Source organism: Scyliorhinus canicula, chromosome 5, assembly GCF_902713615.1.
Source record: "Scyliorhinus canicula chromosome 5, sScyCan1.1, whole genome shotgun sequence".
In the NCBI taxonomy this organism is placed as follows: domain Eukaryota; kingdom Metazoa; phylum Chordata; class Chondrichthyes; order Carcharhiniformes; family Scyliorhinidae; genus Scyliorhinus; species Scyliorhinus canicula.
Window position 1 is genome coordinate 48,584,726 of NC_052150.1, and position 23,342 is coordinate 48,608,067.

The window sequence follows — 23,342 nt, forward strand, 5'->3', positions numbered from 1 at the left end:
AGGTGGTGACATTTCCGTTGCTACCCCCACGCAAGATACAAGATAGGGTAGTCTCCGGCACCTGGGTAGAGGAGGGGAAGGTGTCAGACATCTACCAAGAACTACAGGAGGCGGAGGAAGCCCCAGTGGTGGAACTTAAGGGCAGGTGGGAGGAGGAGCTAGGCGGGGAGCTGGATGTGGGCCTGTGGGCAGATACCCTAAACAGGGTTAATTCCTCTTCATCATTTGCCAGGCTTAGCTTAATCCAGTTTAAGGTGGTCCACCGGGAATACTTGAATGGAAAAAGAATGAGCAAGTTCTTTGGGGTTGAGGATAGATGTGAGAGGTGTGCGGGAAACCCAGAGAACCATATCCATATGTTTTGGGCATGTCCGGCTCTTAAAGGATTCTGGCAGGGATTCGCTAAGGCAATATCCAAGATCCTAGACTCGCGGGTGGTGCCGCGTCTAGAGATAGCGATCTTTGGTGTGTCAGACGATCTGGGAGTTCAGGGAGTGAAAGAGGCCGAGGTCTTGGCCTTTGCCTCCCTGGTAGCCCGGAAACAGATCCTTTTAATGTGGAGGGGCTCGAAACCCCCGCGTGTAGTGACCTGGATTGGTGACATGGCTGGGTTTCTCAGTCTCGAGAAAATAAAGTTTGCCTTGAGATGGTCCATGACGGGGTTCTCTCGGAGGTGGCAGCCGTTCCTCGACTTTCTAGGAGAGCACTAAAATGTCAGCGGCAGCAGCATTCCGGGGGGTGGAGAATGTTGCGTATTCTTGTTCTTTTTTCTTTATATAATGTTAACGTTCACCTTGTTTTGTTAAATGTTGTTAATGGTTATGCTAAAATTATGTTTTGATAAAAATCTGAAAAATAATTAAAAACAAATCATGGCCAAACCACCTGACCTGCACATCTTTGGATTGTGGGGGAAACCGGAGCACCTGGAACAAATCCACGCAGATACGGGGAGAACTTACAAACTTCACACAGTCACCCAAGGTTGGGATCGAACCCGGATCCCTGGCCCTGTGAGGCAGCAGTGCTAACCACTGTGCCACTCACACAGGTCTTTCTTAATGCCACTTTAGAGGTCCTCCATGTCAGGTGGTCACCTGTTCAGTATTGGAACTGAGCTTAAGAATGTGGGAGGGACTTAGCGATGCAAAAATCAATGCAAATTAGATTTTAAAAACACAAGCGTCCTTTGTTTCTCAACAACTGCTTGACGTGCAAAATCAAGCTTCAGTAATAATTTCAATCAAACTAATCACTTTATATAGAAGTTCAACTTTCATTCCAGCACACAATCAAAAATAAACAAAGTGCAAGTCTGACTTCTCTCATGGGACTTTCATTCAACACAAAAGCAAATGAAGCAAACCAACTGCCCAACAATAGACTGCAAACACAACAATACTTACACTGGTACAGCAGAGAGTCTCCATGCAGCAAAAGGAGAAATCAGAAAATGGAGGAAGAGAAGATATGATGAAAATGGTTTTGCATTTCAGAAAGAAAGTATAACCACACAAAAGAAAATACTCTACAGCACTGTTATTTTTAACATTTAAAGCTTAGTGAATCAGAAAGGCACAAGACAGTAACAAATTATAAAATAGCTTTTGTTGACCAGATTTAAGCCATAACAAAGAAAATTATCAACCCATTTCAGCAATATTCAATATGACCAAAAAAAAATCAAACAAAGCATACATGGCACCAGACACTAATGTGCTGATGGAAGCATTAGCATTCAAATACAATTTCTAAATTAAATATTTGGTTTAGTCCCTTCCCTCCACAAGAGAATGAGAATGTAAGCTTACTGGTGCAATTCTGAACTACCTCATGCGGACACTGGGAATGTGCGAGTGAAGTTCAGGTGGAGCGGAAGGCAAACACAGTCGCCCGTTTAAAAAAAGAAAAATATCATTATTTGCTTGATTTTACACAGCACCTCCTTTAATCTTTTACTTTGGAGCATCAGGACTGCAGACTGTAGGGATATGCATGCATTATTAACATTGACGCTGGTGGGATCGGAGCATTAGCTGGTGCTAATTCAGCCTTACGGCGAACATTCAAACTCCTCTCAGTATCCTTGTGGAAAATATACTTCAGGAAATGTTGCTGTTCTACAAAAGTGAAATGATTTTCAATTCAGTGAGGGATTGCCTTCAATGAGTGGATGAAGCTACAGATTAAAACCCACTTCCTTCTACTCTGTGGTACAATGAGTCTGCACACAGTTCCAACTGAACTGCAGTCCTATGCATTATATACCACTTGTGCTGGAACTCCCGACTACCATACACTGGGGGCCACCCAGGACATAATCCACTAGCGCAGAACTCAGTATAATGCAGTTTCACCCAAGACCCCAAAATTTTCATTCTGCAGATGTGGCCATGAGCCTCCCTCCGCACTGCGAACACAGCCTTCCATTTAAAAAAGAAAGCAGCCAGGTAATTTTTTGCTTCATTTTACACAACACCTCCTTTAAGCTTTTATTTTGGAGCATGAAGACTTCAGATTGTAGGGATATGCATGCATTATTGGTCCTGACACTGGTGATTAGATACCAGCAATGAAGTAAAGTGGTCTAAACTTAACAGGGTCTTGAGATATGGGCTCTGTGAACCATATTATAACCCAGTGCACTCTGTATTTTTAGCTCACCAATGCAGCTATCCGTTGCATAATATTATGCATTACTTATAAAATTAGAACAGAACAAATGCAAGTCCAAATCATTTACACGTCAGATTATAATGCCGACTGCTAAAAGTACTCCCTCTTCCTGAAATGATCTGGAGTCTGCCATTAGGACTGAAGTTCACCCATCTGCTTTTCACCTGTCATTAAAGAATACAAAGAACAGGTTGCGGCTATGCGGAGCTAAGCCGCACGTTCGGCAGCTCCTGCTAGAAACGGACTTTGGGGCTCTTTTCAGGGCCCCCAATGGAGCTTTTTCAACGATTCCCGACGTGGGTCTGCAGTAGATCCCCAGGGTTCTATGGTCCGGACCAGGAGTGGGGTGAGCAGAAAAGCGGTGGCAGCGCCTCTGGAAAAGTAGGGGAAGGGAAACAAAATGGCGGCCAGCGGAGCCCTCGAGGAGTGGAGGCAGTGGGCGCAGGAGCAGCAGGAAACTCTTCGGCGCTGCTTCCAGGAGCTTAAGGTGGTGCTGCTGGAGTCGCTGAAGGCTACCACCGGTAAGCTGCTGGAGACTCAGACAGCCCAGGGGGCTGCAATCCGGGAGCTGCAGCAGCAGGCCTCCAAAAGGGAGGATGAGGCCGCGGCCGTCGCGGGGAAGGTGGAGATGCACGAGGCGCTCCATAAAAAGTGGCAGGAGCGGTTTGAGGAGCTGGACAACCGGTTGAGGCGGAAAAATTTACGGATCCTGGGCCTCACGGAGAGGCTGGAGGAGTCGGACCTGGCGGCCTATGTGGTCATTTTGCTGAACTCGCTGATGGGAGCTGGGTCCTTCCAGGGGCCCCTGGAGCTGGAGGGGCCCCACAGAATACTGGCCAGGAGGCCCAAGCCGAATAAGCCGCCGCGGGCAGTGCTGGTGCAGTTCCACCGGTTCGTTGACCGGGAGTGCGTGCTTCGGTGGGCCAAGAAGGAGCGGAGCAGCAAGTGGGAGAACACGGTGGTGCGGATCTACCAGGACTGGAGTGCGGAGGTGGCTAAGCGGAGGGCTGGGTACAACCGGACGAAGGTGGTGCTCCACAGAGTGTGAAGTTTGGCATGTTGCAGCCGGCGCGTCTGTGGGTCACCTACAAGGACCGTCACCATTATTTTGAGTCCCCGGAGGAGGTGTGGGCCTTTGTGCAGGCCGAGAAATTAGACTCAAACGGAGGGTCAGGGATGGGGGTTTTGTATGTAAATGCAACGGTGTCTAATTTTTTTTTTTTTGGAGGGGGGGTTCTCTGTTTCATGCAGGATGTGTGTTGGCTTTAGGGTGGGTGGGGCGATGCCTTGATGTCTTTTTGTATGGGTCTGGTGGACGGGTTGGGCAGGGAGGTACACTGGGAGTGTGGGAGGGCGGGGAGCTGGTGGTGGGGACCGGCAATGGGCGTTGCCCTAGAGGAGGCGGGGTTGGGCAGGGCGAAAGCGCGGGGCTTTCCTCTGGTTTCCCGCGCTGCGGGGTGATGGGGGCGGGGTCGGGGCTGAGAAGCACGGGCCTTTGCTGGTTGTTATTTTCCCGCGCAGGAGCGGGGGGGGGGGGGGGGGGGGGGGGGCCCTGCTGATGGGCACGGAGGAGGATGAGTAGCCCCACGTGGGGAGGGGTCGGAGGTGTGGCGGGAGTCGTCAGGGTCAACAGAAGTTAGCTGGCTCACGGGAGTGCTATTGGGGCGGGGCGCGCGGTTAGGAGGGGTCCTAGCCGGGGGGGGGGGGGGGGGGGGGGGGGGTACCGGGTTGCTGCTGAAATGGCCAGGAAGGAGCTGGAGTATGCAGGGGGTGCTGGGGGGGGGGGGGGGGGGGGGTTTGCCGCCGTGGGTAACAGGCCGAGCGGGGGGCGCTGGCCAGTAGCAGGCAGGGGATGGGTTATGGCTAGTTGGCAGGGAGCCCTCTGATCCGGCTGATAACCTGGAATGTGAAGGGGCTGAACGGGCCGGTCAAACTGGCCCGGGCGTTTACGCACTTGAAGGGGCTGAAGGCGGATGTGGCCATGCTCCAAGAGACGCACCTGAAGGTGGCAGACCAGGTTCGACTGAGAAAGGGATGGGTGGGCCAAGTACTGGACAGCAGGGTAGCATGGTGGTTAGCATAAATGCTTCACAGCTCCAGGGTCCCAGGTTCGATTCCCGGCTGGGTCACTGTCTGTGTGGAGTCTGCACGTCCTCCCCCTGTGTGCGTGGGTTTCCTCCGGGTGCTCCGGTTTCCTCCCACAGTCCAAAGATGTGCGGGTTAGGTGGATTGGCCATGCTAAATTGCCCGTAGTGTCCTAATAAAAAAGTAAGGTTGGGGGGGGGGGGCGGTTGTTGGGTTACGGGTAAAGGGTGGATACGTGAGTTTGAGTAGGGTGATCATGGCTCGGCACAACATTGAGGGCCGAAGGGCCTGTTCTGTGCTGTACTGTTCTATGTTCTATTTCATTCAGGGCTGGATGCGAAGAATCGGGGGGGGTGGCGATCCTGGTGGGAAAGAGGGTGTTGTTTGAGGCATTAAATGTGGTGGCTGACAGTGGCGGGAGGTATGTGATGGTGAGTGGTAAGCTGCAGGGGGAGCGGGTGAATGTTTACGCCCCAAACTGGGACGATGCGGTGTTTATGCAGAGCATGTTGGGACGCATTCCGGATCTGGAGGCGGGGGGCCTGATCATGGGGGGGCTTCAATACGGTGCTGGATCCCCCATTGGATCGATCCAGGTCCCGGACGGGTAGGAGGCCGGCGGCGGCTAAGGTGTTGAGGGAGTTTATGGATCAGATGGGAGGGGTGGATCCCTGGAGGTTTGCGAGGCCAAGGGCCAGGGAGTACTCGTTTTTCTCCCACGTGCATAATGCCTATTCGAGGATTGATTTTTTTGTCCTGAGCAGGGGGCTGGTTTCAAGGGTGGAGGATGCTGAATACTCTGCCATAGCCATTTTGGATCATGCCCCGCACTGGGTGGACCTCGGGCTGGGGGAGGAGAGGGACCAGCGTCCGCTCTGGCGCTTGGAGGTGGGGCTGCTGGCAGACGAGGAGGTTGCCGGGAGGGTTCGGGGGTGTATCAAGAGGTACCTTGAGGCCAACGATTTTGGGAAGGTCCGAGTGGGGACGGTCTGGGAGGCATTTAAGGCGGTGGTTAGAGGGGAGTTGATTTCCATCCAAATGCATAGGGAGAGGGGAGAGCAGAGGGAGAGATTGGTGGGGGAGATGGTGAGGGTGGATAGGAGATATGCGGAGGATCCGGAGGAGGGATTGCTTGGGGAGCGGCGTAGCCTTCAGGCCAGGTTCGATCTACTGACCACCAGAAAGGCGGAAGCTCAGTGGAGGAAAGCACAGGGAGCGGTTTATGAATACGGGGAGAAGGCGAGTAGGATGCTGGCACACCAGCTCCGAAAGCGAGACGCGGCCAGGGAGATTGGGGGAGTGAAGGATAGAGATGGGAAGGTGGTGCGGAGGGGGGTAGACGTTAATGGGGTCTTTAGGGACTCTTATGAATTGTACCGGCCTGAACCCGGGGGGGGGGGGGGGGGGGGGGGGAGCTGCGATTTCCGAAGGTGGAGGCCGGGCACGTGGAGGGACTGGGTGCGCCGATTGAGCTGGTTAAAGGGATAGGGAGCATGCAGTCGGGGAAGGCGCCGGGGCCGGATGGGTTTCCGGCCGAATTTGATAAAATGTATGCAGACCTGTTGGGGCTCACTTGGCTAAATCGCTGGCTTTTAAAGCAGACCAAGCAGGCCAGCAGCACGGTTCGATTCCCGTACCAGCCTCCCCGGACAGGCGCCGGAATGTGGCGACTAGGGGCTTTTCACAGTAACTTCATTGAAGCCTACTCGTGACAATAAGCGATTTTCATTTTTTTCATTTCATTTTCCTTAAGCGGGACAAGGACTCTCTGCAGTGTGGGTCATATAGGCCGATCTCGCTGCTAAATGTAGACGCCAAGCTGTTGGCAAAGATCTTAGCCACAAGGATAGAGGATTGTGTGCCGGGGGTCATTCACGAGGACCAGACGGGGTTTGTAAAGGGAAGGCAGTGGAATACCAACATACGAAGGCTTCTGAATGTCATTATGATGCCGGCTGTTGAAGGGGAGGCGGAGAAAGTGGTGGCATTAGACGCGGAGAAGGACTTTGAGTGGGGGTATTTGTGGGAGGTGTTGGAAGGGTTTGGGTTTGGGGAGGGGTTTGTCCGCTGGGTGAGGTTGCTTTATGAGGCCCCGATGGCGAGTGTAGCCACGAATAGGAGGAGGTCGGAGTACTTTTGGCTGCACCGGGGGACGAGACAGGGGTGTCCCCTGTCCCCCTTGCTCTTTGCGTTGGCAATTGAGCCCCTGGCCATGGCGTTGAGGGAGTCCGGGAACTGGAGGGGCCTGGTGCAGGGTGGGGAGGAGCATCGAGTGTAGCTTTATGAGGACGACCTGTTGCTTATGTGGCGGACCCGATGGGGGGGATGCCGGAGGTGATGAGGATTCTCAGCGAATTTGGGGGCTTTTCTGGGTATAGGGCAGCAGGGTAGCATGGTGGTTAGCATAAATGCTTCACAGCTCCAGGGTCCCAGGTTCGATTCCCAGCTGGGTCACTGTCTGTGTGGAGTCTGCACGTCCTCCCCCTGTGTGCGTGGGTTTCCTCCGGGTGCTCCGGTTTCCTCCCACAGTCCAAAGATGTGCGGGTTAGGTGGATTGGCCATGCTAAATTGCCCGTAGTGTCCGAATAAAAGTAAGGTTAAGGGGGGGTTGTTGGGTTACGGGTATAGGGTGGATACGTGGGTTTGAGTAGGGTGATCATGGCTCGGCACAACATTGAGGGCCGAAGGGCCTGTTCTGTGCTGTACTGTTCTATGTTCTATGTTCTAAGCTCAACCTGGGTAAGAGCGAGCTGTTCGTGGTGCACCCGGGGGATCAGGAGGAGGGGATTGGTAGGCTCCCACTGAAGCAGGCAGGGAGGAGCTTTAGGTACCTGGGAGTCCAGGTGGCTAGGAACTGCGGGGCCCTGCATAAGCTCAACCTCACAAGGTTGGTGGAGCAAATGGAGGAGGAGTTCAAAAGGTGGGATATGTTACCGCTGTCGTTGGCGGGTAGGGTGCAGTCCATCAAGATGACGGTGCTCCCGAGGTTTTTGTTCCTGTTCCGGTGCCTTCCCATCCTTATCCCGAAGGCCTTTTTTAGGAGAGTTAACAGGAGTATTACAGGATTTGTATGGGCTCACGGGACTCCGAGGGTGAGAAGGGTGTTCTTGGAGCGGGGCAGGGATGGGGGGGGGGGGGGGGGCTGGCGCTGGCAACCTCTGTGGGTACTATTGGGCTGCCAACACAGCGATGGTGCGTAAGTGGGTAATGGACGGGGAAGGGGCAGCATGGAAGAGGGTGGAGATGGCGTCCTGTGTGGACACGAGCCTGGAGGTGCTGGTAATGGCGCCGTTGCCGCTCCCTCCAACGAGGTATACCACGAGACCGGTGGTGGCGGCAACCCTCAAAATTTGGGGGCAATGGAGACGGCATAGGGGGCTCGATGGAGTCCCCGATACGGGGAAACCACCGGTTTGTTCCAGGGAGCATCGATGGCGGATTTCTGGGCTGGCACAGGGTAGGTATTGGGAGGTTGAGGGACCTGTTTGTGGATGGGAGGTTCGCAAGCCTGGGGGAGTTGGAGGGGAAGTTTGGGCTCCCCCCGGGGAACATGTTTAGGTACATGCAGGTTAGGGCGTTTGCCAGGCAGCAGGTGGAGGGGTTCCCTCTGCTGCCCCCACGTGGGGTACGGGACAGGGTGCTCTCGGGGGTGTGGGTTGGAGGAGGGAGGAATTTGGACGTATAGCGGGTAATGCAGGAGGTAGACGAGGCCTCGGTGGAGGAGCTGAAGGGTAAATGGGAAGAGGAGCTGGGTGAGGAGATTGAGGAGGGGATGTGGGCGGATGCCCTGGAAAGGGTGAATTCCTCCTCTTCCTGTGCGAGGCTTAGCCTCATACAGTTCAAGGTGCTGCACAGGGCCCACATGACTGGGACAAGGATGAGTAGGTTTTTCGGGGGCGAAGACAGGTGTGCTAGGTGCTCGGGGAGCCCAGCGAACCATGCCCATATGTTTTGGGCATGCCCAGCGCTGGGACAGTTTTGGAAGGGGGTAGCAAGGACGGTGTCGAGGGTGGTAGGATCCAGGGTCAATCCAGGCTGGGGACTCGCGATTTTTGGGGTTGCAGTGGAGCCGGGAGTGCAGGAGGCGAAAGAGGCCGGTGTTCTGGCCTTCGCGTCCCTAGTAGCCCGGCGGAGGATCTTACTTCAATGGAAGGATGCGAGGCCCCCAAGCGTGGAGGCCTGGATCAATGATATGGCGAGGTTCATCAAATTGGAGGTGGTGAAATTTGCCCCGAGGGGATCAGTACAGGGGTTCTTTAGGCGGTGGCAGCCTTTCCTGGACTTCCTGGCGGAATGGTAGGGAAATAGGCCGGCAGCACCGACTTGGTGATGCGACGAGGCAGTTGAATCTGTCGCGGGTTTCCAATGCTCAAAACACCTCACGAGATTTAACGGGATCTTGCAAGATGCAAGTCTGAAGGGAAGATCCAGAAATGCATATTTTCCCGGAGTCTGGGAACTAACAGTCTTGCCTGAGAAACCTCGCCATGGTGCCATTTAGTACTGGTCCACACAAACATGGACCAGGTGTAACGGCACCTGGGGAAGGGCGGGCAGCGGGTGTGTGAAAGAGTTTCTCCCAGGCCATTGGAGACCCCTAGGCGGTTGAGCTCTGAACAGGGGTATACCCTCGCACTCTCGCTGGCATCCAGGCACCAGCCTGGTAATTATCCGAAATAGTTTTTTTTTTGATTCTATCTAAACTCTTCATGATTTTAAATTAACTGTCAAATTTGTTGTCCCTTAGTCTTGAGGAGATTAACCACAGCTCTTACAGTCTATCTATTTAATTGTGATCCCTCATTCCTGGAACCATTTCAGTAAATACCTTATCATAAAATCCCTACAGTGCAGAATGAGACCCTTTGGCCCATCGAGTCTGCACCAACTCTTCAAATGAGCACTCTACCCTTGTCCACTCCCCTATCCACCCCACCCTATCCCCATAACCCCATAAGCTAACCTGCACATTCCTGGACACTAAATACAATTTAGCATGGCCAATCCACCTAACCCCGCACATCTTTGGACTGTGGGAGGAAACCAGAGCACCAAGGGGAAACCCACACAGACATGGTAACCATTGTGCCACTGCACCACCCTGGCAGTACCTTCTTTACTCTATCCAAAGCAACCATGTCTGCCCTAAAACATGGCCCCCGAAATTTGACACATTATTCCAAGTATAGTCAAACTGGTATTTTATACAGGTTAAGTGTTAAGTTCCTGACTTCTGTACTATATTCTTGTAGTTATAAAGCCCAGGATCCGATGTGCTTGACTAACTGCTTTGTTAACTTGTCCTGCCACCTTCAAAGATTTGTGCAGAACCCCAGGTCTCTCTCTTCTTGTGGACCCTTTAAGATTGTATCATTTAGCTTCAATTGTCTCTTTCATTCGTCTTGCCAAAATATATCACCTCACACATTTCATCTGCGATTGGTCTGCCCATTCCACCAGACTGTCTAGGGGGTTTTAAACTAAATAGTGTGGAGAAGTGATCATGTGAGAGGAGACGTGGCAAAACAAAGGGAAGCAACGAGGTAACAGAGTAGGGTAATGATTTAGGTAGTGACAACCAAGATAGGACAGAGAATACAAACTTCAGCAGTTAAGGCTAGATTGCAAGAACGGTAAAAAGACAGCAGTTAAAGGCTCTGCATCAGAATCCATTCAGCATTCATAACAAAATCATTGAATCTCTGCAATGCAGACGGAGGCCATTTGGCCCATCGAGTCTACAGCGAATGGATGAATTGTTAGCACAGATAGAAGTAACTACACATGTCCTGATAGCCATTACAGAGACATTATTGCAAGGTGACCAAGCCTGGGATTTGATTATTGAAGGGTGTTTGACATTTTGAAAAAGCAAGCCAGCGAGGAAGAGGTGTTTGTGGCTAGTTTTGTTCATTAAAGATGTCCTTCATATAGCAGTGAGTAATGACCTTAGCTCGAGATCAGTTTGGGCAGAAATAAGAAATAGGAAAGTTAAGAGGTAAAGAGTTACTGCAAGTATTTAAATAGGAAAAGAGTGACTAAAGCTAATGTTGGTTCTTTAGAGAGTGAGTCTGAGGTATTAATAATGGAAAAACAGGGAAATGGCAGAGCCCTTGAACTGGTAATGTGTGTGCGTCTCCATGGTCAAAGACTTAGAAAACTTCCAAATGATACTTGAAAATCAAGAGGTGAAAGGAAAAGAAGAAACAATCACCATTATCAGGAAAGAACTACAGGGACAACTATTAGACCTAAAGACTCACAACTTCCCAGGATCATGTGGCTGGCACCCTAGTGCCTGAAAAAAGGAGATAGTACTGGCATTGGCCTTCTAAAATTCCTTGGACTCTGGAACGTTCCCAACGGATTGCAAAACAACAAATGTAACACCCTTATTCAAGAAAGGACGGAGACAGAAAGCAGGAGACAGAAAGCAGTTGGCCTAACATCTGCGTTGGGAAATTGGCAGAATTCATTATTAATGAGGTAATACTAGGATACTGGGATCAGGCAGAGTCAACATGGTTTTGTGAAAGTCATGTTTGACTAATTTGTTTCTTTAAGTAATAAGTAGTGTAGATAAAGAGAAACATGCAGATGTGCTGTACTTCGATTTCCAGAAGGCATTTGACCACATCAAATGTTATTGCACAATTAAGAATTCATTGTAGGGGGTAACATATCAGCAAGGATAAATGATTTGTTATCTAAAAGGAAGCAGAGAGTAGGGATAAATGGGTCTTTTTCAGGTTGGGGAGCTATAAATAATGGGGTGCCACAGGGGTCAGTGCTGGGGCCTCAACCTTTTACAATCTACATCAATTACTTGGATGAAAGGATCTTATGTTTGGTAGTTAAATTTGCCAATTACATCATCATAGGTCGGAAAGTAAATTGTCAAAAAGAAGCATAGAGTTTACAAAGGGAAATAGAAACGTTAAGTGGGCAGATATTTGGCAGATAATATGGAAAAAAGTGAACATGCCAAACTCGGACTGGAAGAATAGAAAAGCAGCATGCTATTTAAACAGAGATCACAAAACTTTGTGGTACAGAGGAAACTGGATGTCCTGGTACATGAATCACAAAACGTTAGAATGCAGGTACAGCAAGAGATTAGGAAGGCAAATGGGATGCTGGCATGTGTTATAAGGGGAACAGAATGTAAAGGTAGAAAGCTTTACTGCAGGTGTATAGGACATTGAGACAACATCTAGAGTACATAGAACACAGAACAGTACAGGCCCTTCGGCCCTCGATGTTGTGCCGAGCATACATATACAATTTTGGTCTCCTGATCTGAAAAAATATATAATTGTGTTAGAAGCAGTTAAGAGGAGGTTCACTTGACTCATTCATGGGATGAAGGACTTATTTTAAAGGTTGAACAGATTGGGCCCGTACCCATTGAAATTTGAATGAATGAGAGATGATATTTTGAAACATAAGATCGTAAGGGGACCTGGTAGGGTGGATACTGGGAGGATGTCTTCTCTTGTGGGGGAGACAAGAATTAATAAGGGACACAGTTTTAAAATAAGATGGAGATGAGGAAAATATTTTCTCTCAAGATCGTCATTAGTCTGTGGAATTATCTTCCTCAGAGAGCAGTGGAGGCTGCGTCTTCGAATTTATTCAAGGGCAAGTTAGATAGACACGTGACAGTAAGCGAGTGAAGAGTTATGGGAGGCAGGTCGGAAGGTAAAGTAATAATAATCTTTATTATTGTCACAAGTATGCTTACATTAACACTGCAATGAAGTTACAGTTAAAAGCCCCGGTCGCCACATTCAGAATGTCCAATTCACCTAACAGCACGTCGTTCGGGACTTGTGGGAGGAAACCGGAGTACCCGGAGGAAACCCACGCAGACACGGGGAGAACGTGCAGACTCCGCACAGACAGTAATCCAAGCCAGGAATTGAACCTGGGACCCTGGAGCTGTGAAGCAACAATGCTAGCCACTGTGCTACCATGCTGCGCCAAGTTGAGACTACAACCGGGTCAGCCATGATTTTATCCAATGGTGGAGCAGGCTCTGGAACGTTCCCAACGGATGGAAAATAATGGCCTACCCCTCCCTCCCATTCCCTCTTGATTCATTATTATTTTTCCTATCTCTTTGTGTCAGCCAAAAAATTTAAAATGTCTCCCCAAGTCCAAGTCATTAATGCATACCAAAAATAGCAGTAATCCCAGTCCTAGATTTAGGGGAACTCCACACTTTCCCTCCCTCCAGTCTATAAAACAGAAGGGTGTGCTAATGGATGGCTACCTCTCAGCCAATTTTGCATCCTTGCTTTATTGCTTGAGCTTCAATTCTGCTCACAAGCCTAACATGCGGTATTCGACCAAATGCATCTCTGAAGTGGACATACAATTAATTTAAATAAATTATCCATGCAATGGCTAAGTATATCTTATTATCCTGTTACGTTAAAAGTTTAGCATTATTCCAAGGTTGTTTTTGGCTTTACATTAGATACTAAACTTAGCAGTTAGCAAAGCTCACACTTACACTGAAGCAGTGTGAAACTTCCCCCTACTCTCACCTCACCACTCATTACAGAGTCTCATTCAGCTCTGTTAGACTGAACCGTGACTCTGCATTTAGGCTACATTTTAACATAACTGCAGCACTGGTGCTGCACCCGGAGATAAACCTCCAAGAGACCCAGGATTTTAATACATGGAAATTGTATTCCCTATTGGAGAACCTTTACTCCTCTTTCACGCATGGCAGATAAATTAGATGTTACACTTAAAAGTGAAGTGTATGATTGCCTCAATGAAGACAAATGTCTGTTAAAATGTCAAGATAATCTGGAAAGGGGAATTGATTTCCAATGCAAAAGAAGTAGTTCCTGATTTGGACTAAAATAGCAAATTGACCTCTGCAGTCTGATTTAATGCAATTGACAAGCATATATTTTCAAGCAGCCTCCAGTCTCTCATATTTTCAAAACACATTCCAAATACTTTAAGCTTAAAACCAATGAAGAAGAAATTAATTTTAATTTTCATGCTCTGTCATTTGCCTCAAACACACTGCAACTTACCCTCAACGTCTGAGATAATAAGAATTTGCTCATTTTCAAAGAAGTTGTCCATTCAACTTGCCACAGAAAGTTAGTGCTCATAATTAATGCCAAAAATTTCCTTTTAACAATATGATAATTGTGAAGTCAATGGATTGGAGGCTGGTTTGCGTGATGGACTGGGCTACATTTACGACCTTTTGTAGTTTCCTGCGGTCTTGGGTCGAGCAGGCTCCATACCAAGCTGTGATACAACCAGAAAGAATGCTTTCTATGGTGCATCTGTAGAAGTTGGTGAGGGTCGTAGCTGACATGCCAAATTTCCTTAATCTTCTGAGAAAGTAGTCGTTGGTGGGCTTTCTTAACTACAGTGTCAGCATGGGGACCAAGACAGGCTATTGGTGATCTGTACACCTAAAAACTTGAAGCTCTCGACCCTTTCTACTTCGTTCCCATGGATGTAGACAGGGGCATGTTCTCCACTACGCTTCCTGAAGTCGATGATAATCTCCTTTGTTTTGTTGGCGTTGAGGGAGAGATTATTGTTGTCGCACCAGTCCGCCAGATTCTCTATCTCATTCCTATACCCTGTCTCGTCATTGTTTGAAATCCGACCCACTACGGTGGTGTCATCAGCAAATTTGAAAATCGAGTTGGAGGGGAATTAAGCCACACAGTCATAGGTGTATAAAGAGTATAGTAGGGGGCTGAGGACACAGCCTTGTGGGGCACTGGTGATGAGGATGATCGTGGAGGAGGCGTTGTTGCCTATCTTTACTGATTGTGGTCTGTGGGTTAGAAAGTTCAGGATCCAGTCGCAGAGGGAGGAGCCGAGGCCAAGGCCATGGAGTTTGGAGATGAGTTTCGTAGGAATGATGGTGTTGAAGGTTGTGCTGTAGTCGATAAATAGGAGTCTGACATAGGTGTCTTTGTTATCTAGGTGTTCCAGGGTAGAGTGCAGGGCCATGGAGATGGCATCTGCTGTAGACCTGTTGCAGTGGTAGGCAAACTATAGTGGATCAAGGCAATCTGGGAGGCTGGAGTTGATTCGTGCCATGACTAATCTTTCGAAGTACTTCATGATAATGGATGTCAGAGCCACTGGACGATAGTCATGAAGGCACATTGCTTGACTTTTTCTTGGTACAGGGATGATGGTCGTCTTCTTGAAGCAGACAGGGACCTCAGATTGTTGTAAAGAGAGGTTGAAGATGTCTGCGAATACCCCCCGACAGCTGATCCGCGCAAGACCTGAGTGCTTGTCCGTGTACCCCACCCAGGCCAGTGGCTTTCCGTGGGTTGACCTTTGAGAAGGCTGCTCTGATGTCTGCAGTGGTAATATCCTTAATCTAATTTTAGGGTCAGGTAGATTTATCATATTTTTAAAAAAGAGTACCCAATTTTTTTCTTCCAATTAACGGGCAATTTAGCGTCGCCAATCCACCTAAGCTGCACATCCTTGGGTTGTGGGGCGAAACCCACGCAGGCACGGGGAGAATGCGCGAACTCCACATGGACAGTGACTCAGAGTCGGGGTCGAACCTGGGACTCAGCACCTCAGGCAGCAGTGCTAACTACTGCGCCACCGTGCCATCCTATCACGGAAGGTTTACAATTGGTAGTAATAAAGTATTGTGTTATTGCGAACCAGTTCATCGAGACATGTTAAACATACTAAATTTTTGAACTTTACATGATCAATGAACCATAAACATATTTAATTAAAAACAAAAACTATTTTAGTTACTACATATTTATAATTACAGAATTGATATTGATTTGAGATGGGTGCATTGGAAGATAGCGATTATCTGCAGGTTCAGGCATCACACAACCAAGACCAACCCTGTCCCATTCGGCTTCGGTGTACGAGCAACTACTAACACGACAACTCAAAGGCAATCAGGAAGAGAAGATTAGCTCATGTTTTTCTTCCACAGCCCAGGGACCCAGAGATAATTTGTAATCATCGTACTGCAACAATACTCAACAACAGCCAACTCAGTACTGCCCAGGGATTGAACCTGGAACCATTCTAATTTGTATGGCATAGCACCGCACCATTGAAAAAATACCTTTACTGAACACAACATTTCTGTCAGGGAACTTGCAATAAATAAGGTCCCCAAAAGGCTAGGAACAATTTAACCTCAAGAATAGTCAGAAATGTGTAGCTATAATGGTTTCTTGTTACTGCACTCACCTTTTCATTAATATCACAACCATTGCTGCAACACATTTAATCTGGAGTGCTTTTAAACTGTTTATGGGAAATCAGTCATATTTTACTTCATCAGCTTGATGGTATTATGATTGATGTTGCATTTGTTAACCGTAAGTGGAGATTATACTTTTAAGTGAGCATTAGCTTAATGCACTGTAAACATTCTGAGTGATGGACCACTTCATGCAATGTTATGACTGACAGCAGCTAAAACAAGTCAATCCCAAATGACCAAGCTCCATTATTAAAAACGGCAACAGTGATATATATCACCATAATTAATTCAAGATTACCTAAATCAATACCATTGGAAATACATTTTGCAAATAACAAAGCAGTGTGCCTGACTTATTTGACCAAAACCAGAAACCTACCTCCATAAGCTAATACTATGAAAATGAAGGCTTCGAGAATAGTACATGGATCATATTTCAAAGTCCATCAAAAAGCTTAAAAGTCACAGTGCAGAACACTTGCAGCCCACCTCACGAAGTTTGAAATCAGATGATATTAATTTAAGAGTCTACCTGGATTAAAACACGAAAATAAAGCAAAAGAAGCCACCTAGTCACATATGGTACAACATTGGCACCATCCACCCATCCTGATGCAATGCATTTTCCTGCGAGAGGTGTGAAAAATGTCAGGGGAACAGCTCTGGGCAATTTAAGAAAATCCCAGTCTAACCCCAAAGCTAAGTTCCCGGAGAACTCTGCTGCTCATGGCTCATAACATTTGAGCTAACTAGTGGGGTCATAGGAATATTGGGAAAGTAGGTCATTTGGCTTTGCCTGAAAAAAGGTTTCCTGATTTTGCTCCTGAATGGCCCAAAATAGGGGGCGGGGGTGATGTCTCTGATACGGTTATGGGATATGGCCATGGGGGTCTCTGATACGGCCGTGTGGGGGGGGGGGGTCTCTGATACGGCCATGGGGGTCTCGGAAACAGCCGTGGGGTCTTTGATGCGGCCGTGGGGGCGTCTCTGATATGGCTGTGTGGTTCTCTGATACGGCCGTTGGGGGGGGGGGGTCTCCGATACAGCCGTACGGGGGTCTCTGATACGGCCATGGGGGGGTCTCTGATACGGCCGTGGGGAGGGGGGGGGGTGGTCTCTGATACGGCCGTGGGGGTCCCTAATACTGCCGTGGGGGGATTCTGATACGGCTGCGGGGGTGTCTCTGATACGGCCTGGGGGGCTCTGATACTGCCTGGGGGGCTCTGATACTGCCTGGGGGGCTCTGATACGGCCATGGGGTCCCTGAAACAGCGCGGGTCTCTGGTGGAGATCTCTGGTGGGGAGGGGGGTGGTCTGAGATGCAGGGTCGGTTGACCCTCATGTGTGTGTGCTCTGGTAGGGGAGGGTGAGGTGTCACAGCTTTTCCTGTGGTGGGGGGATGGCTCTACTTGACCACAGGGGTGGGGCGGAGGGGAGGGGGTAAACCACCAGACCTCACTATTGAGCCGCCTGCTCAAGATGGCAGCCCGATAGCGGGATTCGGAACGGAATCCCTTCCGCTGCCCGCCATACATTTGGGGAGAGTGAATCACTTCTGGGCGGCAATCTCAGAACCAGCACAAACCAGAAGCAATTCAGCTCTTGGAAAGGAGAATCCAGCCCTCTCATTTTAAGAAAGTGTTTCCTTGTCCTTGATTCCTACAGCAGAGAACTTTTTTTCCATTACCCTATCAAATCATTTTAATATTTTAAACTCAATTCGATCATGTGTCAGTTTTCTATATTTAATGAAATCTTTGCTACATCCAGTGATACGGGTATCACTGGCAAGGCCAGCATTTGTTGTTCATCCCAAAATGCCCTGGAGATGGTAGTGATGATAGCTCTCTGGAACAATTGCAGTTCAGCTAGTGTGGGTTCACCTACAGTGTTATCAGGAAGGCAGTTCAAGCATATTGACCCAGCAATAGGTAAAGAACAGTGATAAATTTCCAAGTCAGGATGGGCTGTGGATTGGGAGGGAAACCTGCAGGTGATGTGCCCCCCATGCTTCTACAGCCCTTGTCCTTCTAGTTGGTAGAATCTTGGGCTTGGAAAGTGCTTTTGAAGGAACTTTGGTGATTTGCTGCAGTGTATCTTGTTGATGGTGCACACTGCTCCCACTGTGCCTCAGTGGTGAAGAGAGTGAATGTTTAAAGTGGTCAATGGCGTGCCAATCAAGTGAGCTGCTTTGTCCTGGATGGAGTTGGGCTTCTTGAGCGTTATTGGAGGTCCATTCATCAAGGACAGTGGAGAGTATTCCATCACATTCCAAGACATAGGCCTTGTAGTTGATGGAAAGGCTTTGGGAAGTGAGGAGCTTAGTTACTTGCAGCAGGATCCCCAGCCTCTGACCTACTCTTGCAGCCACAGTATTTATATGGCTCGTCCAGTTAGGCTTATGGTCAATGGTAATAATCCTTACATTAAGTCATTAAGCCCTGGCATCATTCTGATGAATGTGTATTGCTTCCAAGGTCAATATCCCAAAACCAACACCGTTCTCAAAGTGGGAGCTTACCAAGACTCCATATGAATGATGCACATATTTCTCCCCATTGCATTCCAGCTCCTCGGAGATAGACATCAAAAGTGCATTAACCTTGTTGACTGCTTACTTTATGCAACAGAAAATGCCTTTTTCTACAAGGAACTTGAAACATTAGAACATGAGCAATAAGAATGTACTTTCTTTCAAAACAATATAAAACATTGGTATGTCTACACTAAGTCAAGTTTCTTTTTAAAAGACACTGATGATCTCATTTCTAACAACTCTAAAACTCAAATGTCTCCTCACTGGCAGTGGCATTCCCTGATCCCGCCGGTAGTGCAGCCCTGTCCGTGGGTTTCCCGACGGCATGGGGTGGATTCAATGGGAATTCCCATTGACAGCAGCGGAAACAGAGAATCCCGCCACCAGCAAACGGCGCGCCGCCTCCCGTTGCCGAGAAACACGCAGCTGGAAGGCCAGAGAATCCTACCAAATGGGCAGCACGCTAACACAGTGGTTAGCACTGTTGTTTCAAAGCTCCAGGGTCCCAGGTTCGAATCCCGACTTGGGCCAATGTCTGTGTGGAGTCTACATGTTCTCCCCGTGTCTGCGTGGGTTTCCTCCGGGTGCTCCGGTTTCCTCCCACAGTCCAAAGATGTGCAGGTTAGGTGGATTGGCCATGATAAATTGCCCCTTGGTGTCCAAAAAAGGTTAGGTGGGGTTACTGGGATAGGGTGGAGGCGTGGGCCCAAGTAGGGTGCTTTTTCCAAGGGCCAGTGCAGACTCGATGGGCCGAATGACCTCCTTCTGTCCTGTAAAGTCTATGATTCTATGAAATGCCTTCTTACAGAAAAGTTCCTTTCAGGCACCTAACTCTGTCTGTATATTTTACTGTCCCACCACCTGGATACAGTTTAAATAGCTAACGTGACTGAATCTAATTCCAGAAGTTAAAAACTTCATCCAGATTGCCACTAAGCCTGTATTTTTGACATATGTAATTTATGGAGCCTATTCTCATCTCCAAGATCACAGACATGTTATCATTGTAGTTGTCTTGCTTCTCACGGTGTCCACAACCTCAAAATCCTCATCACATGTGAAGATCAAAAGAGGACAGATTAAGCCAAATGGAGACATACCAATGTCTTGCACTGCCAAACAACAATATTTTTCACTCAGTTTGTTTGGATCTATTCATTCTCTTTAAAAATGCACATCATAGATTTTGTTTTGTAAAAGTTCAGCAATATTTTGGCAATAACCATTCAAAATCTGATGTACCTGCATTTCATGGGTTTCTCATTCAAATTATGTAACTGACAAACCTTTTCCCACCAACCAGTAGCCTTTTCCCACTAACCACCGTTTCTACAATGGCCTGAAAATTTAAATTGCATGGGATCATCTACCTTTCTGCTAGCCCTTTGTGGAAGATGGGTGGGGGTGGAAAGAGGAAGTGATGAGCATGGTGCGGTAGCAAATTATTTCTCACTGGCCCCCCACCAAAAGAAGCATGGCCTAAATTTTTCAAATAGAACATAGAACAGTACAGCACAGAACAGGCCCTTCGGCCCTCGATGTTGTGCCGAGCAATGATCACCCTACTCAAACCCACGTATCCACCCTATACCCGTAACCCAACAACCCCCCCCCCCCCCCTTAAACCGTACTTTTTTTTTAGGACACTACGGGCAATTTAGCATGGCCAATCCACCTAACCCGCACATCTTTGGACTGTGGGAGGAAACCGGAGCACCCGGAGGAAGCCCACGGACACACGGGGAGGACGTGCAGACTCCGCACAGACAGCGCCCCGGCAGGGAATCGAACCTGGGACCCTGGAGCTGTGAAGCAGTTATGCTAACCACCATGCTACCGTGCTGCCCCAATGGTGGGGTATTTCTTCCAGCCATCTGAAGGGTCGTTAGGGAACACGTTTCCTCCGACTCAGAGGGCCCCACAGCCATTTCATACTTGGTGAGAGTCAATTAGCTGCAGACGGGACTTCTGCCACATATGTGGGAGGAAGCCTGCTTTAGAGAGTTGGATCAATCTGATTGGCATGCAGATCTCCAGTCCCCTCAGCCACAGCTAAATTACTATGTAAAGTACCCCAGGAGCTTCACCCTCGCATTTTCAGAAATGAAGAAAAAACAACAAAAGAAATCCACGTTGTAAGAAAATAAAGAGATTTAACAATAATAATGAGAAAAAAAGAAAATCAAACAAGTTCACCCAAATGCAAACAGACTAGGCCCACAGTGTATATTTACAGTGCCTGCTTTGTCTCTCTTTGATGGCTGTGTACTTTAATTGGCCAATCAGCCTCTGCTGCATTGCCCCTTGTTGGCCCTGGCTTTGTTATTATGCCCTTCAGTCTTTTGACCCTTGGGTTTATTCCCTCGTCTCTGTGCCCCTTGCATCTCACACTTCGTGTGGATTTTTAGCCCCTCCTCCCTCTCTGCTCCCCCCCCCCGCCCCGCCCCCCTTCCTTTTGCGAGCCATGGCTCATCTGTTTCTCCCCCACCCCCCTCGCTCTACTGGCTACAAACAGGTCCTTGAACAGGTTGGGGAATGGCTTCCACGTCTTGTCTAAGCCCTCTTCTGACCCCTGGATGGCGAATTTGATTTTCCCCAATTGGAGAAATTCTGACAGGTCGGCCAGCCAGTCTGCAACTGTGGGTAGTGCTGCTGATCGCCAGCTAAGCAGGGTCCTTTGGCGGGCGATTAAGGAGGCAAAGGCAAGGGCATCGGTCCCCCTCCCCATGAACAGTTCTGGCTGGTCTGATACCCTGAAGACTGCCACTTTTGGGCTTGGCTCCACCCTCACAACCTTGGACATTGTCTCAGGGAAGGCTGTCCAGAACCCGACAAGTCTGGGACATGCCCGAACATGTGGGTGTGGTTGGCCAGACCTGCCTGGCACCATTCACATTTGTCCTCCACCTCAGAGAAGAACCTGCTCATTCAGGTTCTACTTAGGTGTGCTCTGTGCACCACTTTCAGGCTTAGCCGTGCGCATGTGGAGGTGGTGTTTACCCTGTTCAGTGCTGCGCTCCAGAGTCCCCACCCTATTTCTACCCCTAGTTCTTCCTCCCATTTTTCCCCGTGTCTCGTCCAGCGGGGAACATGCCTCTTCTAACAGTCGTTCATACATGTCCCCGCAGTTCCCCCCCACCCAAGACACTCGTGTCCAGCAGTTCCTCTATCATTGAGTGTTTCGGCGTCCGTGCTATGTTGTCATCCCTTGTGGAGGACATTTATGATATGTAAATATTGTAGTTTGTTCCTGTTGGGCAGTTGCAACCTTTCCGTCAGTTTCTCTAATGCCGCTGGTCTGTCGTCTGTGTAGAAGTCCCTAACTGTTAATGTTCCCCCATCCTGTCTCCACTTCTTAAAGGTGACGTCCATTATGGCTGGTGTGAACCTGTGATTGTTGTAGACAGGAGCCATGGTGGACATTTTGGTCAGGGCGAAGTGCTGCCTCAGCTGCTTCCATGACCTGCGTGGCTATTACCATTGGGCTTGTAGAGTGCTTGGCTGGCGGGGATGGGAGTGTTGCCGTGGCAAGAGCCCGGAGGGACGTTCTTCTGCAGGAACTCTCCTCCATCTTTACCCATACTGTTTCTAGCACCCTTACCCATCCCCTCACTCTTTCTGCTGTGGTTGCCCAGTGGTAGTATTACAGGTTTGGGAGAGTCAGGCCTCCCACGATTCTCTTTCTCTGTAGAACCTTTTTGGGGACCCCTGGATTCTTCTTCTCCACACAAACACCGTGACAATTTTGTCTATTGTGGTAAAACAGGCTTGGGAATGTAGATCGGTATGGATCCGAACAGGAAGAGGTACCTGGGCAGAACGTTCATCTTGATCGTCTGTACCCACCCCACCAGGGAGAGTGGGAGTTTGTCCCACCTCTGCAGGACCTTCTTCACCTTCTCCACCAGATTAGTCAGGTTCCATTTGCGGACCCATATCCAGTCGTGGGCAATTTGGATCTCCAGGTACCGGAATTTGTTTTGGGCTTGTTTAAACGGCAGTCCCTCCAGCTCTACCCCACCCCCTTGCGGGTTCACTGGGAAGATTTCACTTTTGCTCAAGTTGGGTTTGTAGCCTGGGAAAGTTCCAAACTCTTTCAGGAGCGTCACGATCCCCTCCAATGCTGCTTTGGGTGTCCGAGACGTAGAGGAGCAGGCCATCCGCATAGAGTGAGACTCTGTGCTCTCTGCCCTCTCGGGATCCCCTTCCAATTCTTCGCTGCTCCGAGGGTGATCGTCAGTGGCTCGATTGCCAGGGTAAATAGGAGCAGGCACAGCGGGCATCCCTGCCTTGTGCCCCTGTGCAGCTGGAAGTATTAGAGCTGGTGGCACTCTACAGGCGTTTCACACAGGCAGTGAACCTGCTCAGAGCCAAAGCCGTTCTAGTACCTCTATGAGGTACTTCCATTTGATTCTGTCGAAGGACTTTTCTGCATCCAGGGAGATGATCACCACTGGTGTTCTCTCCCCGGGTGGGGTCATTATCGCAGACCCTTACCAAAGCCCGTCTGATCTTAGCAATCTGCTCCGGCATGCAGTTTTCAAATTGTTTGGCTAAGATCTTGGCCCGTATTTTTCCGTCTACATTGTGGAGAGAAATGGGTCTGTGGGGCCCCTCATTCAGTCGTGTCTTTGTCTTTCCTGAGATTGAGGCTTGTTCTAGCATTGTTAACAGCGTGTCCCTTGCTAGCTAGTCTGTGAACATCTCGCATAAGTGCAGAGTCAGTGCTGGTGCAAATTTTTTGTAGATGTCCGCGGGAACCCTCTGGTCCCGTGGCCTTCCCCAGCT

The 23,342-nt window shown here is 49.1% G+C and overlaps 1 protein-coding gene across 7 annotated transcripts in view; it reads right to left on the reverse strand.

Moving 5' to 3' along the window:
• Positions 1-23,342, reverse strand: part of LOC119965968 (F-actin-uncapping protein LRRC16A-like) — a 458,632-nt gene that overhangs the window by 74,999 nt on the left and 360,291 nt on the right. For 5 of the 7 annotated variants that reach the window (XM_038797016.1, XM_038797017.1, XM_038797021.1 and 2 more), the window contains one exon: positions 1,407-1,424. The exons of the other annotated variants lie outside the window; for them this stretch is intronic. In XM_038797016.1, coding sequence (XP_038652944.1) covers positions 1,407-1,424 — 18 coding nt within the window. The remainder of the gene's footprint in view (positions 1-1,406; positions 1,425-23,342) is intronic. 7 annotated transcript variants of the gene reach the window in all.